The sequence below is a fragment of the Oncorhynchus clarkii genome, chromosome 3, assembly GCF_045791955.1.
Source record: "Oncorhynchus clarkii lewisi isolate Uvic-CL-2024 chromosome 3, UVic_Ocla_1.0, whole genome shotgun sequence".
Taxonomy (NCBI): domain Eukaryota; kingdom Metazoa; phylum Chordata; class Actinopteri; order Salmoniformes; family Salmonidae; genus Oncorhynchus; species Oncorhynchus clarkii.
This window is the reverse complement of record NC_092149.1, coordinates 87,770,688-87,788,187: the sequence shown is the minus strand read 5'-3', so window position 1 is coordinate 87,788,187 and position 17,500 is coordinate 87,770,688. Positions and strand designations below refer to the sequence as shown.

Genomic DNA, 17,500 nt, shown 5'->3' with positions numbered 1-17,500 from the left:
CCAACTCCTCCTGGCTGCGCCTGCTGATGTCCACACCATTCACCTTGGAACACAGAGGATCCCAGATCAAGAGTTATTTAGCTACATTGGAAATGTCCACCTAAATCACCAGCGGTCTATTAAGAACAGGTTGAACAACCAGTCCATCATTTACACTTTCCCCTCAAAACACAAAGGAAGTCTACAGAAAAGAGGCACAAAGAAGTGTCCTAACCAGGTATCCACATATCCAATATCATGGGATATCAAGTCTAAATGTGTGTCCTAACCAGGTATCCACATATCCAATATCATGGGATATCAAGTCTAAATGTGTGTCCTAACCAGGTATCCACATATCCAATATCATGGGATATCAAGTCTAAATGTGTGTCCTAACCAGGTATCCACATATCCAATATCATGGGATATCAAGTCTAAATGTGTGTCCTAACCAGGTATCCACATATCCAATATCATGGGATATCAAGTCTAAATGTGTGTCCTAACCAGGTATCCACATATCCAATATCATGGGATATCAAGTCTAAATGTGTGTCCTAACCAGGTATCCACATATCCAATATCATGGGATATCAAGTCTAAATGTGTGTCCTAACCAGGTATCCACATATCCAATATCATGGGATATCAAGTCTAAATGTGTGTCCTAACCAGGTATCCACATATCCAATATCATGGGATATCAAGTCTAAATGTGTGTCCTAACCAGGTATCCACATATCCAATATCATGGGATATCAAGTCTAAATGTGTGTCCTAACCAGGTATCCACATATCCAATATCATGGGATATCAAGTCTAAATGTGTGTCCTAACCAGGTATCCACATATCCAATATCATGGGATATCAAGTCTAAATGTGTGTCCTAACCAGGTATCCACATATCCAATATCATGGGATATCAAGTCTAAATGTGTGTCCTAACCAGGTATCCACATATCCAATATCATGGGATATCAAGTCTAAATGTGTGTCCTAACCAGGTATCCACATATCCAATATCATGGGATATCAAGTCTAAATGTGTGTCCTAACCAGGTATCCACATATCCAATATCATGGGATATCAAGTCTAAATGTGTGTCCTAACCAGGTATCCACATATCCAATATCATGGGATATCAAGTCTAAATGTGTGTCCTAACCAGGTATCCACATATCCAATATCATGGGATATCAAGTCTAAATGTGTGTCCTAACCAGGTATCCACATATCCAATATCATGGGATATCAAGTCTAAATGTGTGTCCTAACCAGGTATCCACATATCCAATATCATGGGATATCAAGTCTAAATGTGTGTCCTAACCAGGTATCCACATATCCAATATCATGGGATATCAAGTCTAAATGTGTGTCCTAACCAGGTATCCACATATCCAATATCATGGGATATCAAGTTTAAATGGAAACTTTATTGTTCCAATGTAAACTTTATTGTTCCAATGTAAACTTTATTGTTCCAATGTAAACGTTATTGTTCCAGATGGGAATTGATTTTGGAAAAACAGGATGGACTCAGTTTGAGTTGATATCAGTTTTGTGGTGTGATATGATAACGTCATGTCGGTCTGATTTTGTGATTGGATAATGCTTAAAACCCCACCACTAAACTCATCTGATTGGCTGTGTGGACTGTCCCTCACCAACTGATTGGCTGTCTGAGCTGTCACTCACCTCCAGGATCCGATCACCTGACTGCAGGCGTCCATCTTTGACGGCGGCCCCGCGCGGCAGGATGTTCTTGACCAGGATAGGACCAGGACCGTGGACAGACGAGTCCCTGGTCACCACTGTGAAGCCCAGACCCTCGGGACCTGGAGACAGAGACACACACAACAAGGGACTTAATCAGAAACTAAGTACAGCATTAAAATCTGTAAGATAATAAAAATAGAAAACAAATAATAACTGAGGGTAACGTGGTACACCGACAAAATACTATATTACTACTACATTACTACACCACAATACTATATTACACCACCAAAATAATATATTACTACTACATTACTACACCATAATACTATATTACTACTACATTACTACACAACAATACTATATTACACCACCAAAATACTATATTACTGCTACATTACTACACCATAATACTATATTACTACTACATTACTACACAACAATACTATATTACACCACCAAAATACTATATTACTGCTACATTACTACACTAAAATACTATATTACTGCTACATTACTACACCATAGTACACCATTAATACACCATAATACTATATTACTACTACATTACTACACAACAATACTATATTACACCACCAAAATACTCCATTACTGCTACATTACTACACCATAATACTATATTACTGCTACATTACTACACCATAATACACCAGTACTACACCATAATACTATATTACTACTACATTACTACACAACAATACTATATTACACCACCAAAATACTATATTACTACTACATTACTACACAACAATACTATATTACACCACCAAAATAATATATTACTACTACATTACTACACCATAATACTATATTACTAATACATTACTACACAACAATACTATATTACACCACCAAAATAATATATTACTACTACATTACTACACCATAATACTATATTACTACTACATTACTACACAACAATACTATATTACACCACCCAAATACTATATTACTGCTACATTACTACACTAAAATACTATATTACTACTACATTACTACACCACACTACTATATTACTACTCCATTACTACACCATAATACTATATTACTACACCATAATACTATATTACTACACCATAATATTATATTACTACACCATAATACTATATTACTACACCATAATACTATATTACTACACCATAATACTATATTACTACACCATAATACTATATTACTACACCATAATACTATATTACTACACCATAATACTCCATTAATACACAATAATACTCCATTACTGCTACATTACTACACAATACTACTCCATTACTACTACATTACTACACAATACTACTCCATTATTGCACCATCATACCCCGTTACTACACCATAATACTACATTGTTGCACCATGATACTCCATTACTACACCATGATACTCCACTACTGCACCATGATACTCCATTACTACACCATGATACTCCATTACTACACCATGATACTCCACTACTACACCATGATACTCCATTGCACCATGATACTCCACTACTACACCATGATACTCCATTGCACCATAATACTCCACTACTACACCATGATACTCCATTACTACACCATAATACTCCACTACTACACCATAATACTCCATTACTACACCATGATACTCCATTACTACACCATGATACTCCACTACTACACCATGATACTCCATTGCACCATAATACTCCACTACTACACCATGATACTCCATTACTACACCATAATACTCCATTACTACACCATAATACTCCATTACTACACCATGATACTCCACTACTACACCATAATACTCCATTACTACACCATGATACTCCACTACTACACCATGATACTCCATTGCACCATAATACTCCACTACTACACCATGATACTCCATTACTACACCATGATACTCCCCTACTACACCATGATACTCCATTGCACCATAATACTCCACTACTACACCATAATACTCCATTACTACACCATGATACTATATTACTACACCATAATACTCCATTACTACACCATGATACTCCATTACTACACCATGATACTCCACTACTACACCATGATACTCCATTGCACCATAATACTCCACTACTACACCATGATACTCCATTACTACACCATAATACTCCATTACTACACCATTATACTCCATTACTACACCATGATACTCCACTACTACACCATAATACTCCATTACTACACCATGATACTCCACTACTACACCATGATACTCCATTGCACCATAATACTCCACTACTACACCATGATACTCCACTACTACACCATGATACTCCACTACTACACCATAATACTCCACTACTACACCATAATACTCCATTACTACACCATGATACTCCATTACTACACCATAATACTCCACTACTACACCATAATACTCCATTACTACACCATGATACTCCATTACTACACCATGATACTCCATTACTACATCATAATACTCCACTACTACACCATAATACTCCATTACTACACAATGATACTCCATTACTACACCATGATACTCCACTACTACACCATGATACTCCATTGCACCATAATACTCCACTACTACACCATGATACTCCATTACTACACCATAATACTCCATTACTACACCATAATACTCCATTACTACACCATGATACTCCACTACTACACCATAATACTCCATCACTACACCATGATACTCCACTACTACACCATGATACTCCATTGCACCATAATACTCCACTACTACACCATGATACTCCATTACTACACCATGATACTCCACTACTACACCATGATACTCCATTGCACCATAATACTCCACTACTACACCATAATACTCCATTACTACACCATGATACTCCATTACTACACCATAATACTCCATTACTACACCATGATACTATATTACTACACCATAATACTCCATTACTACACCATGATACTCCATTACTACACCATGATACTCCACTACTACACCATGATACTCCATTGCACCATAATACTCCACTACTACACCATGATACTCCATTACTACACCATAATACTCCACTACTACACCATAATACTCCATTACTACACCATGATACTCCACTACTACACCATAATACTCCATTACTACACCATGATACTCCACTACTACACCATGATACTCCATTGCACCATAATACTCCACTACTACACCATGATACTCCACTACTACACCATGATACTCCACTACTACACCATGATACTCCACTACTACACCATAATACTCCACTACTACACCATAATACTCCATTACTACACCATGATACTCCATTACTACACCATAATACTCCATTACTACACCATGATACTATATTACTACACCATAATACTCCATTACTACACCATGATACTCCATTACTACACCATGATACTATATTACTACACCATAATACTCCATTACTACACCATGATACTATATTACTACACCATGATACTCCATTACTACACCATGATACTATATTACTACACCATAATACTCCATTACTACACCATGATACTCCATTACTACACCATGATACTCCATTACTACACCATGATACTCCATTACTACACCATGATACTCCACTACTACACCATGATACTCCATTGCACCATGATACTCCACTACTACACCATGATACTCCATTGCACCATAATACTCCACTACTACACCATAATACTCCATTACTACACCATGATACTCCATTACTACACCATGATACTCCACTACTACACCATGATACTCCATTGCACCATAATACTCCAATACTACACCATGATACTCCATTACTACACCATAATACTCCATTACTACACCATAATACTCCATTACTACACCATGATACTCCACTACTACACCATAATACTCCATTACTACACCATGATACTCCACTACTACACCATGATACCCCATTACTACACCATTATACTCCATTACTACACCATGATACTCCACTACTACACCATAATACTCCATTACTACACCATGATACTCCACTACTACACCATAATACTCCATTACTACACCATGATACTCCACTACTACACCATGATACCCCATTACTACACCATTATACTCCATTACTACACCATGATGAGACAGGATAAAAAAGGATAGAATAGAAGATCAACTTTATTGGGTTAATGCTCTATTGGAGAAGGATAACACTAAAGTTGAATTCAGAATTGGGGCGAGGGTCAGGTTAACCTAACACTAAAGTTGAATTCAGAATTGGGGCGAGGATCAGGTTAACCTAACCCTAAAGTTGAATTCAGAATTAGGGCGAGGGTCAGGTTAACCTAACCCTAAGGTTGAATTCAGAATTGGGGCGAGGGTCAGGTTAACCTAACCCTAAGGTTGAATTCAGAATTGGGGCGAGGGTCAGGTTAACCTAACCCTAAAGTTGAATTCAGAATTAGGGCGAGGGTCAGGTTAACCTAACCCTAAAGTTGAATTCAGAATTGGGGCGAGGGTCAGGTTAACCTAACCCTAAGGTTGAATTCAGAATTGGGGCGAGGGTCAGGTTAACCTAACCCTAAAGTTGAATTCAGAATTAGGGCGAGGATCAGGTTAACGTAACGCTAAGGTTGAATTCAGAATTAGGGCGAGGATCAGGTTAACCTAACCCTAAGGTTGAATTTAGAATTAGGGCGAGGATCAGGTTAACCTAACCCTAAGGTTGAATTCAGAATTAGGGCGAGGACCAGGTTTGCTGAATTCCTCTCGGATGTGGTCTCTTCAGCCTTCCCAGCCGCAGCCCTGTGATATAACCCCAGCCCCTGATATAACCCCAGCCCTGTGATATAACCCCAGCCCCTGATATAACCCCAGCCCCTGAGATATAACCTCAGCCTCTGGACCTGAGATATAACCCCAGCCCCTGGACCTGAGATATAACCCCAGCCTCTGATATAACCCCAGCCCCTGATATAACCCCAGCCCCTGATAAAACCCCAGCCCCTGATATAATCCCAGCCCCTGGACCTGAGATATAACCCCAGCCCCTGATATAACCCCAGCCCCTGATATAACCCCAGCCCCTGATATAACCCCAGCCCCTGGACCTGAGATATAACCCCAGCCCCTGATATAACCCCAGCCCCTGATATAACCCCAGCCCCTGATATAACCCCAGCCCCTGATATAACCCCAGCCCCTGGACCTGAGATATAACCCCAGCCCCTGGACCTGAGATATAACCCCAGCCCCTGATATAACCCCAGCCCCTGATATAACCCCAGCCCCTGGACCTGAGATATAACCCCAGCCCCTGGACCTGTGATTAACCCCAGCCCCTGAGAAAAAAAAACAGCCCCTGATATAACCCAGCCCCTGATATAACCCCAGCCCCTGGACCTGAGATATAACCACAGCCCCTGGACCTGTGATATAACCCCAGCCCCTGATATAACCCCAGTCCCTGGACCTGAGATATAACCCCAGCCCCTGATATAACCCCAGCCCCTGATATAACCCCAGTCCCTGGACCTGAGATATAACCCCAGCCCTGTGATATAACCCCAGCCCCTGATATAACCCCAGCCCCTGAGATATAACCTCAGCCCCTGGACCTGAGATAAAACCCCAGCCCCTGGACCTGAGATATAACCCCAGCCTCTGATATAACCCCAGCCCCTGGACCTGAGATATAACCCCAGCCCCTGATAAAACCCCAGCCCCTGATATAACCCCAGCCCCTGGACCTGAGATATAACCCCAGGCCCTGATATAACCCCAGCCCCTGATATAACCCCAGCCCCTGATATAACCCCAGCCCCTGGACCTGAGATATAACCCCAGACCCTGATATAACCCCAGCCCCTGGACCTGAGATATAACCCCAGCCCCTGATATAACCCCAGCCCCTGATATAACCCCAGCCCCTGGACCTGAGATATAACCCCAGCCCCTGATATAACCCCAGCCCCTGATATAACCCCAGCCCCTGATATAACCCCAGCCCCTGGACCTGAGATATAACCCCAGCCCCTGGACCTGAGATATAACCCCAGCCCCTGATATAACCCCAGCCCGTGATATAACCCCAGCCCCTGGACCTGAGATATAACCCCAGCCCCTGAGAAAAAAAAAACAGCCCCTGACATAACCCCAGCCCTTGATATAACCCCAGCCCCTGGACCTGAGATATAACCCCAGCCCCTGGACCTGTGATATAACCCCAGCCCCTGATATAACCCCAGTCCCTGGACCTGAGATATAACCCCAGCCCCTGATATAACCCCAGCCCCTGATATAACCCCAGTCCCTGGACCTGAGATATAACCTCACCCCTGATATAACCCCAGCCCCTGGACCTGTGATATAACCCCAGCCCCTGATATAACCCAGCCCCTGGACCTGAGATATAACCCCAGCCCCTGATATAACCCCAGCCCCTGATATAACCCCAGCCCCTGGACCTGAGATATAACCCCAGCCCCTGATATAACCCCAGCCCCTGATATAACCCCAGCCCCTGATATAACCCCAGCCCCTGGACCTGAGATATAACCCCAGCCCCTGATATAACCCCAGCCCCTGATATAACCTCAGCCCCTGATATAACCCCAGCCCCTGAGATATAACCTCAGCCCCTGGACCTGAGATATAACCCCAGCCCCTGATATAACCCCAGCCCCTGATATAACCCCAGCCCCTGATATAACCCCAGCCCCTGAGATATAACCTCAGCCCCTGGACCTGAGATATAACCTCAGCCCCTGGACCTGAGATATAACCCCAGCCCCTGATATAACCCCAGCCCCTGGACCTGAGATATACCCCCAGCCCCTGATATAACCCCAGCCCCTGATATAACCCCAGCCCCTGGACCTGAGATATAACCCCAGCCCCTGGACCTGAGATATAACCCCAGCCCCTGATATAACCCCAGTCCCTGGACCTGAGATATAACCCCAGCCCCTGAGAAAAAAAACAGCCCCTGATATAACCCCAGCCCCTGATATAACCCCAGCCCCTGGAACTGAGATATAACCCCAGCCCCTGGACCTGTGATATAACCCCAGCCCCTGGACCTGTGATATAACCCCAGCCCCTGATATAACCCCAGTCCCTGGACCTGAGATATAACCCCAGCCCCTGATATAACCCCAGTCCCTGGACCTGATATATAACCCCAGCCCCTGATATAACCCCAGTCCCTGGACCTGAGATATAACCCCAGACCCTGGACCTGAGATATAACCCCAGCCCCTGATATAACCCCAGCCCCTGATATAACCCCAGTCCCTGGACCAGAGATATAAACACAGCCCCTGATATAACCCCAGCCCCCGGACCTGAAATATAACCCCAGCCCTGATATAACCCCAGCCCCTGAGATATGACCCCAGCCCCTGGACCTGAGATATAACCCCAGCCCCTGATATAACCCCAGCCCCTGGACCTGAGATATAACCCCAGCCCCTGATATAACCCCAGCCCCTGATATAACCCCAGCCCATGGACCTGAGATATAACCCCAGCCCCTGATATAACCCCAGCTGTGAAGTGGTGTGTAAGGGCCTAATGAAACACACACACCTGAGATGGGAGGTTATCGCGAGTGACGAGGGAATTTAGGAGGTTATCGCGAGTGATGAGGGTGTCTAGGAGGTTATCGCGAGGGATGAGGGCGTCTAGGAGGTTATCGCGAGTGACGAGGCCCTCCAGGAGGTTATCGCGAGTGACGAGGCCCTCCAGGAGGTTATCGCGAGTGACGAGGCCCTCCAGGAGGTTATCGCGAGTGACGAGGCCCTCCAGGAGGTTATCGCGAGTGACGAGGCCCTCCAGGAGGTTATCGCGAGTGATGAGGATGTCTAGTAGGTTATCGCGAGTGATGAGGATGTCTAGGAGGTTACCGGGAGTGATGAGGGCATCTAGGAAGTTATCGCGAGTGATGAGGGCATCTAGGAAGTTATTGCGAGTGATGAGGATGTCTAGGAGGTTATCGCGAGTGATGAGGGCATCTAGGAGGTTATCGCAAGTGATAAGGATGTCCAGGAGGTTATCGCGAGGGATGAGGGCATCTAGGAAGTTATCGCGAGGGATGAGGGCGTCTAGGAGTTTATCGCGAGTGATGAGGGCGTCTAGGAGGTTATCGCGAGTGATGAGGATGTCTAGGAGGTTATCGCGAGGGATGAGGGCATCTAGGAAGTTATCGCGAGGGATGAGGGCGTCTAGGAGTTTATCGCGAGTGATGAGGGTGTCTAGGAGGTTATCGCGAGGGATGAGGGTGTCTAGGAGGTTATCGCGAGGGATGAGGGCGTCTACGGGGTTATCGCAAGTGATGAGGATGTCTAGGAGGTTATCGCGAGTGATGAGGGCATCTAGGAGGTTATCGAGAGTGATGAGGGCATCTAGGAGGTTATCGAGAGTGATGAGGGCATCTAGGAGGTTATCGAGAGTGATGAGGGCATCTAGGAGGTTATCGAGAGTGATGAGGGCATCTAGGAGGTTATCGAGAGTGATGAGGGCATCTAGGAGGTTATCAGGATTTGTGACATAAAGCTCTAATCAGTTTCAATATCATGCTGATTCAAGGGCAGCAGGTAACACCTGTTTTTATGTGTGTGTGTGTGTGTGTGTGTGTGTGTGTGTGTGTGTGTGTGTGTGTGTGTGTGTGTGACTCCATCAGGATAGATTTAAACCCACATAAGGCTCCGTCTCCTGGTGGACAGGCAGGGATCAGGTGGGGGTCAGGAGGCGAGGAGAGGATGAGGGGGGAGGAGAGGATGAGGGGGGAGGAGAGGATGAGGGGGGAGGAGAGGAGTGGATGAGATGAGGGGGGAGAGGAGAAGAGGGGTGGTCACTAAAGGAAAAGCAGCCTGCTGAGACTGATTGAAAAAAGACACACTCAGCACAATGTGCGCGTGTGTGTGTGTGTGTGTGTGTGTGTGTGAGTGAGTGAGTGAGTGAGTGAGTGAGTGAGTGAGTGAGTGACTGACTGAGTGACAGATAGACAGACAGACAGACATGAGCCTTGCATCGACAGCCGAGTCTGGGCAGTGTGATTCTGTTTTATGTTGGTCATTTAGCAAAACCATTTAAGTGAATGTCAGCAGTTCTCTCTGCTTTCTGCAAGGAATTCATATCACCCAGCTACAGCTGGATCAATACAAACTGAACTGACGAAGTAGGGTGAAATCATGACCTCATCCAGACAGCTGTCTAACTAGTGGGGTGAAATCATGACCTCATCCAGCCAGCTGTCTAACTAGTGGGGTGAAATCATGACCTCATTCAGCCAGCTGTCTAACTAGTGGGGTGAAATCATGACCTCATCCATGCCAGCTGTCTAACTAGTGGGGTGGAATCACGACCTCATCCAGCAAGCTGTCTACCTAGTGGGGTGAAATCATGACCTCATCCAGCCAGCTGTCTAACTAGTGGGGTGGAATCACGACCTCATCCAGCAAGCTGTCTACCTAGTGTGGTGAAATCATGACCTCATCCAGCCAGCTGTCTAACTAGTGGGGTGAAATCATGACCTCATCCAGCCAGCTGTCTAACTAGTGGGGTGAAATCATGACCTCATCCAGCCAGCTGTCTAACTAGTGGGGTGAAATCATGACCTCATCCAGCCAGCTGTCTACCTAGTGGGGTGAAATCATGACCTCATCCAGCCAGCTGTTAACTAGTGTGGTGAAATCATGACCTCCAGCCAGCTGTCTACCTAGTGGGGTGAAATCACGACCTCATCCAGCCAGCTGTCTACCTAGTAGGGTGAAATCACAACCTCATCCAGCCAGCTGTCTAACTAGTGGGGTGAAATCCCATCTCACATTATCCATCCTCCTCATCCCTCCTCCTCCCCATCCCACATCATCCCTCCTCCCCATCCCACATCATCCCTCCTCCTCCCCATCCCACATCATCCCTCCTCCTCCCCCTCCTCATCCCTCCTCCCCATCCCACATCATCCCTCCTCATCCCTCCTTCACATCCCACATCATCACTCCTCCTCCCCCTCCTCTTCCCTCTTCCCCATCCCACATCATCCCTCCTCCCCATCCCTCCACATCCCTCCTCCTCCCCCTCCTCATCCCTCCTCCACATCCCACATCATCCCTCCTCCTCCCCCTTCTCATCCCACATCATCCCTCCTCCTCCCCCTCCTCATACCTCCTGCCCATCAACATCATCCCTCCTCCTCCCCCTTCTCATCCCACATCATCCCTCCTCCTCCCCCTCCTCATACCTCCCCATCCACATCATCCCTTCTCCTCCCCCTCCTCATACCTCCTCCCCATCCACATCATCCCTCCTCCTCCCCCTCCTCAAACCTCCTCCCCATCCACATCATCCCTCCTCCTCCCCATCCACATCATCCCTCCTCCTCCCCCTCCTCATACCTCCTCCCCATCCACATCATTCCTCCTCCTCCCCCTCCTCATACCTCCTCCCCATCCACATCATCCCTCCTCCTCCCCCTCCTCATACCTCCTCCCCATCCACATCATCCCTCCTCCTCCCCCTCCTCATACCTCCTCCCCATCCACATCATCCCTCCTCCTCCCCCTCCTCATACCTCCTCCACATCCCACATCATCCCTCCTCCTCCTCATCCCTCCTCCCCCTCCTCATCCCTCCTTCTCCCCATCCCACATCATCCCTCCTCCTCCCCCTCCTCATCCCTCCTCCCCCTCCTCATCCCTCCTTCTCCCCATCCACATCATCCCTCCTCCCCCTCCTCATACCTCCTCCCCATCCACATCATCCCTCCTCCTCCTCATCCCTAATCCCCCTCCTCATACCTCCTCCCCATCCACATCATCCCTCCTCCTCCTCATCCCTCCTCCCCCTCCTCATACCTCCTCCCCATCCACATCATCCCTCCTCCTCCTCATCCCTCCTCCCCCTCCTCATACCTCCTCCCCATCCACATCATCCCTCCTCCTCCCCCTCCTCATACCTCCTCCCCATCCACATCATCCCTCCTCCTCCCCCTCCTCATACCTCCTCCACATCCCACATCATCCCTCCTCCTCCTCATCCCTCCTCCCCCTCCTCATCCCTCCTTCTCCCCATCCCACATCATCCCTCCTCCTCCCCCTCCTCATCCCTCCTCACCCTCCTCATCCCTCCTTCTCCCCATCCACATCATCCCTCCTTCTCCTCATCCCTCCTCCCCCTCATACCTCCTCCCCATCCACATCATCCCTCCTCCTCCCCCTCCTCATCCCTCCTCCCCATCCACATCATCCTTCCTCCTCCTCCCCCTCATACCTCCTCCCCATCCACATCATCCCTCCTCCTCCTCATCCCTCCTCCCCCTCATACCTCCTCCCCATCCACATCATCCCTCCTCCTCCCCCTCCTCATCCCTCCTCCCCATCCACATCATCCCTCCTCCTCCCCCTCCTCCCCCTCCTCATCCCTCCTCCTCCCCCTCCTCATCCCTCCTCCCCCTCCTCATCCCTCCTCCTCCCCCTCCTCATCCCTCCTCCCCCTCCTCATCCCCCTCCTCCCCCTCCTCATCCCTCCTCCTCCCCCTCCTCATCCTCCTCCTCCCGCTCCTCATCCCTCCTCCTCCCCCTCCTCATCCCCCTCCTCCCCCTCCTCATCCTCCTCCTCCCCCTCCTCATCCCTCCTCCTTCCCCTCTTCATCCTCCTCCTCCCCCTCCTCATCCCTCCTCCTCCCCCTCCTCATCCCTCCTCCTCCCCCTCCTCATCCCCCTCCTCCCCCTCCTCCTCCCCCTCCTCATCCCCCTCCTCCCCCTCCTCATCCCTCCTCCTCCCCATCCACATCATCCCTCCTCCTCCCCCTCCTCATCCCTCCTCCTCCCCCTCCTCATCCCTCCTCCTCCCCATCCACATCATCCCTCCTCCTCCCCCTCCTCATACCTCCTGCCCATCAACATCATCCCTCCTCCTCCCCCTTCTCATCCCACATCATCCCTCCTCCTCCCCCTCCTCATACCTCCTCCCCATCCACATCATCCCTCCTCCTCCCCATCCACATCATCCCTCCTCCTCCCCCTCCTCATACCTCCCCATCCACATCATCCCTCCTCCTCCCCATCCTCATACCTCCTCCCCATCCACATCATCCCTCCTCCTCCCCATCCTCATACCTCCTCCCCATCCACATCATCCCTCCTCCTCCCCCTCCTCATACCTCCTCCCCATCCACATCATCCCTCCTCCTCCCCCTCCTCATCCCTCCTCCTCCCCATCCACATCATCCCTCCTTACCTTTCTTTAAATCGATCTTCAGTCTCTTCCCTCCCTTCTTGCTGGTGAAGCCCACCAGGGTAGAGAAGGTGGGACTCCTCTTCAGGAGTGGGCTGTCACTCTTCTCCTTGGGGACAGGCGATAGGCTGACGGGGACAGGGTGGGCGAGATGGGGGGATGCCATTGGTCGGCCCTCTAGGCTGCTGCTGTCCTCAGCCATTCGGGCAGTAGGAGAGTCAGAGGGCTTAAAGGCAGGTTTGATTGAAGGCGGCTCCTTAGAGGAAGTCTTGGGTGTGGCTTTGGGACTGCCTGATTGGTTGAAGAGCTGACCAATCAGGCTCTTCTCGTACCTCTCCCTGTTGGAGACAGGAACTACTTCCAGACGCACCATGGGGGACCGCATAGCATAACGGAACACTTCCTGTGCCCTGGGGAGAACACACCACTCAGAACTGGCAGTCAACCATACTACTGACAACAACATATGGAACTATTCACACTTCCTGCTTTACTCAGACTTCCTGCTTTACTCAAGACTTCCTGCATTACTCAGACTTCCTGCTTTACTCAAGACTTCCTGCATTACTCAGACTTCCTGCTTTACTCAGACTTCCTGCTTTACTCAAGACTTCCTGTATTACTCAGACTTCCTGTATTACTCAGACTTCCTGCATTACTCAGACTTCCTGCTTTACTCAAGACTTCCTACATTACTCAAGACTTCCTGCATTACTCAGACGCCTTGCATTACTCAAGACTTCCTGCATTACTCAAGACTTCCTGCATTACTCAGACTTCCTGCATTACTCAGACTTCCTGCATTACTCAGACTTCCTGCATTACTCAAGACTTCCTGCATTACTCAGACTCCCTGCATTACTCAAGACTTTCTGCATTAGTCAAGACTTCCTGCATTACTCAAGACTTCCTGCATTACTCAGACTTCCTGCTTTACTCAAGACTTCCTGCATTACTCAAGACTTCCTGCATTACTCAGACTTCCTGCTTTACTCAAGACTTCCTGCATTACTCAAGACTTCCTGCATTACTCAGACTCCCTGCATTACTCAAGACTTCCTGCATTACTCAAGACTTCCTGCATTACTCAAGACTTCCTGCATTACTCAAGACTTCCTGCATTACTCAAGACCTCCTGCATTACTCAAGACCTCCTGCATTACTCAAGACTTCCTGCATTACTCAAGACTTCCTGCACTACTCAAGACTTCCTGTATTACTCAAGACTTCCTGCATTACTTAAGACTTCCTGCATTACTCAAGACTTCCAGCATTACTCAAGACTTCCAGCATTACTCAAGACTTCCTACATTACTCAAGACTTCCTGCATTACTCAAGACTTCCTGCATTACTCAATACTTCCTGTATTACTCAAGACTTCATGCATTACTCAAGACTCCCTGCATTACTCAAGACTCCCTGCATGACTTAAGACTTCCTGTATGACTCAAGACTTCCTGCATGACTCAAGACTTCCTGCATTACTCAGACTTCCTGCATTACTCAGACTTCCTGCATGACTCAAGACTTCCTGTATTACTCAGACTTACGGCATTACTCAGACTTCCTGCATTACTCAAGACTTCCTGCATTACTCAGACTTCCTGCTTTACTCAAGACTTCCTGCATTACTCAAGACTTCCTGCTTTACTCAGACTTCCTGCTTTACTCAAGACTTCCTGCATTACTCAAGATGTCCTGCATTACTCAAGACTTCCTGCATTACTCAGACTTCCTGCTTTACTCAAGACTTCCTGCATTACTCAGACTCCCTGCATTACTCAAGACTTCCTGCTTTACTCAGACTTCCTGCTTTACTCAAGACTTCCTGCATTACTCAAGACTTCCAGCATTACTCAAGACTCCCTGCATTACTCAAGACTTCCTGCATTACTCAAGACTTCCTGCACTACTCAAGACTTCCTGCACTACTCAAGACTTCCAGCATTACTCAAGACTTCCTGCATTACTCAAGACTTCCTGCACTACTCAAGACTTCCTTCTTTACTCAAGACTTCCTGCATTACTCAAGACTTCCTGCATTACTCAGACTTCCTTCTTTACTCAAGACTTCCTGCATTACTCAAGACTTCCAGCATTACTCAGACTTCCTGCATTACTCAAGACTTCCTGCATTACTCAGACTTCCTTCTTTACTCAAGACTTCCTGCATTACTCAAGACTTCCAGCATTACTCAAGACTTCCTGCATTACTCAAGACTTCCTGCATTACTCAGACTTCCTTCTTTACTCAAGACTTCCTGCATTACTCAAGACTTCCAGCATTACTCAAGACTTCCAGCATTACTCAAGACTTCCTGCACTACTCAAGACTTCCTTCTTTACTCAAGACTTCCTGCATTACTCAAGACTTCCAGCATTACTCAAGACTTCCTGCATTACTCAAGACTTCCTGCATTACTCAGACTTCCTTCATTACTCAAGACTTCCTGCATTACTCAGACCATCACTCAGACCATTACTCAGACCATTACTCAGACCATTACTCAGACCATTACTCAGACCATTACTCAGACCATTACTCAGACCATTACTCAGACCATTACTCAGACCATTACTCAGACCATCACTCAGACCATCACTCAGACCATTACTCAGACCATTACTCAGACCATTACTCAGACTTCCTACACTACTCAGACCATCACTCAGACCATTACTCAGACCATCACTCAGACCATTACTCAGACCATTACTCAGACCATTACTCAGACCATTACTCAGACCATTACTCAGACCATCACTCAGACCGTTACTCAGACCATTACTCAGACCATTACTCAGACCATTACTCAGACCATTACTCAGACCATTACTCAGACCATTACTCAGACTATTACTTAGACTTCCTGCACTACTCAGACTTCCTGCATTACTCAAGACTTCCTGCATTACTCAAGACTTCCTGCATTACTCAAGACTTCCTGCACTACTCAAGACTTCCTGTATTACTCAAGACTTCCTGCATTACTCAAGACTTCCTGCATTACTCAAGACTTCCAGCATTACTCAAGACTTCCAGCATTACTCAAGACTTCCAGCATTACTCAAGACTTCCTACATTACTCAAGACTTCCTGCATTACTCAATACTTCCTGCATTACTCAAGACTTCCTGCATTACTCAATACTTCCTGTATTACTCAAGACTTCATGCATTACTCAAGACTCCCTGCATTACTCAAGACTCCCTGCATGACTTAAGACTTCCTGTATGACTCAAGACTTCCTGCATGACTCAAGACTTCCTGCATTACTCAGACTTCCTGCATTACTCAGACTTCCTGCATGACTCAGACTTACGGCATTACTCAGACTTCCTGCATGACTCAAGACTTCCTGTATTACTCAGACTTACGGCATTACTCAGACTTCCTGCATGACTCAAGACTTCCTGCATTATTCAAGACTTCCAGCATTACTCAAGACTTCCTGCATTACTCTTGTATTGAAGTCAACGGGAGATTTGGGACTCAATTGATATGAACGAGTGACTATATAAAGAAACAAGAGAAACTGCATCTGATAACAGCTATGACACAAGCCAGGCAGTCATGAGAAAGGGAGAGAGGTGTGGTCTAAGGGGGATAAAAAAA

General features: G+C 46.9%; 1 protein-coding gene across 1 annotated transcript in view; it reads right to left on the bottom strand.

The window, feature by feature from the left end:
• Positions 1 to 17,500, bottom strand: part of LOC139386328 (partitioning defective 3 homolog B-like) — a 406,750-nt gene that overhangs the window by 259,444 nt on the left and 129,806 nt on the right. Inside the window, exons 10-12 of the mRNA XM_071131853.1 lie at positions 13,887 to 14,293; positions 1,683 to 1,822; positions 1 to 43 (exon numbers count right to left, since the gene is read on the bottom strand). The exon at positions 1 to 43 is cut by the window's left edge and continues 86 nt beyond it. Coding sequence (XP_070987954.1) covers positions 1 to 43; positions 1,683 to 1,822; positions 13,887 to 14,293 — 590 coding nt within the window. The remainder of the gene's footprint in view (positions 44 to 1,682; positions 1,823 to 13,886; positions 14,294 to 17,500) is intronic.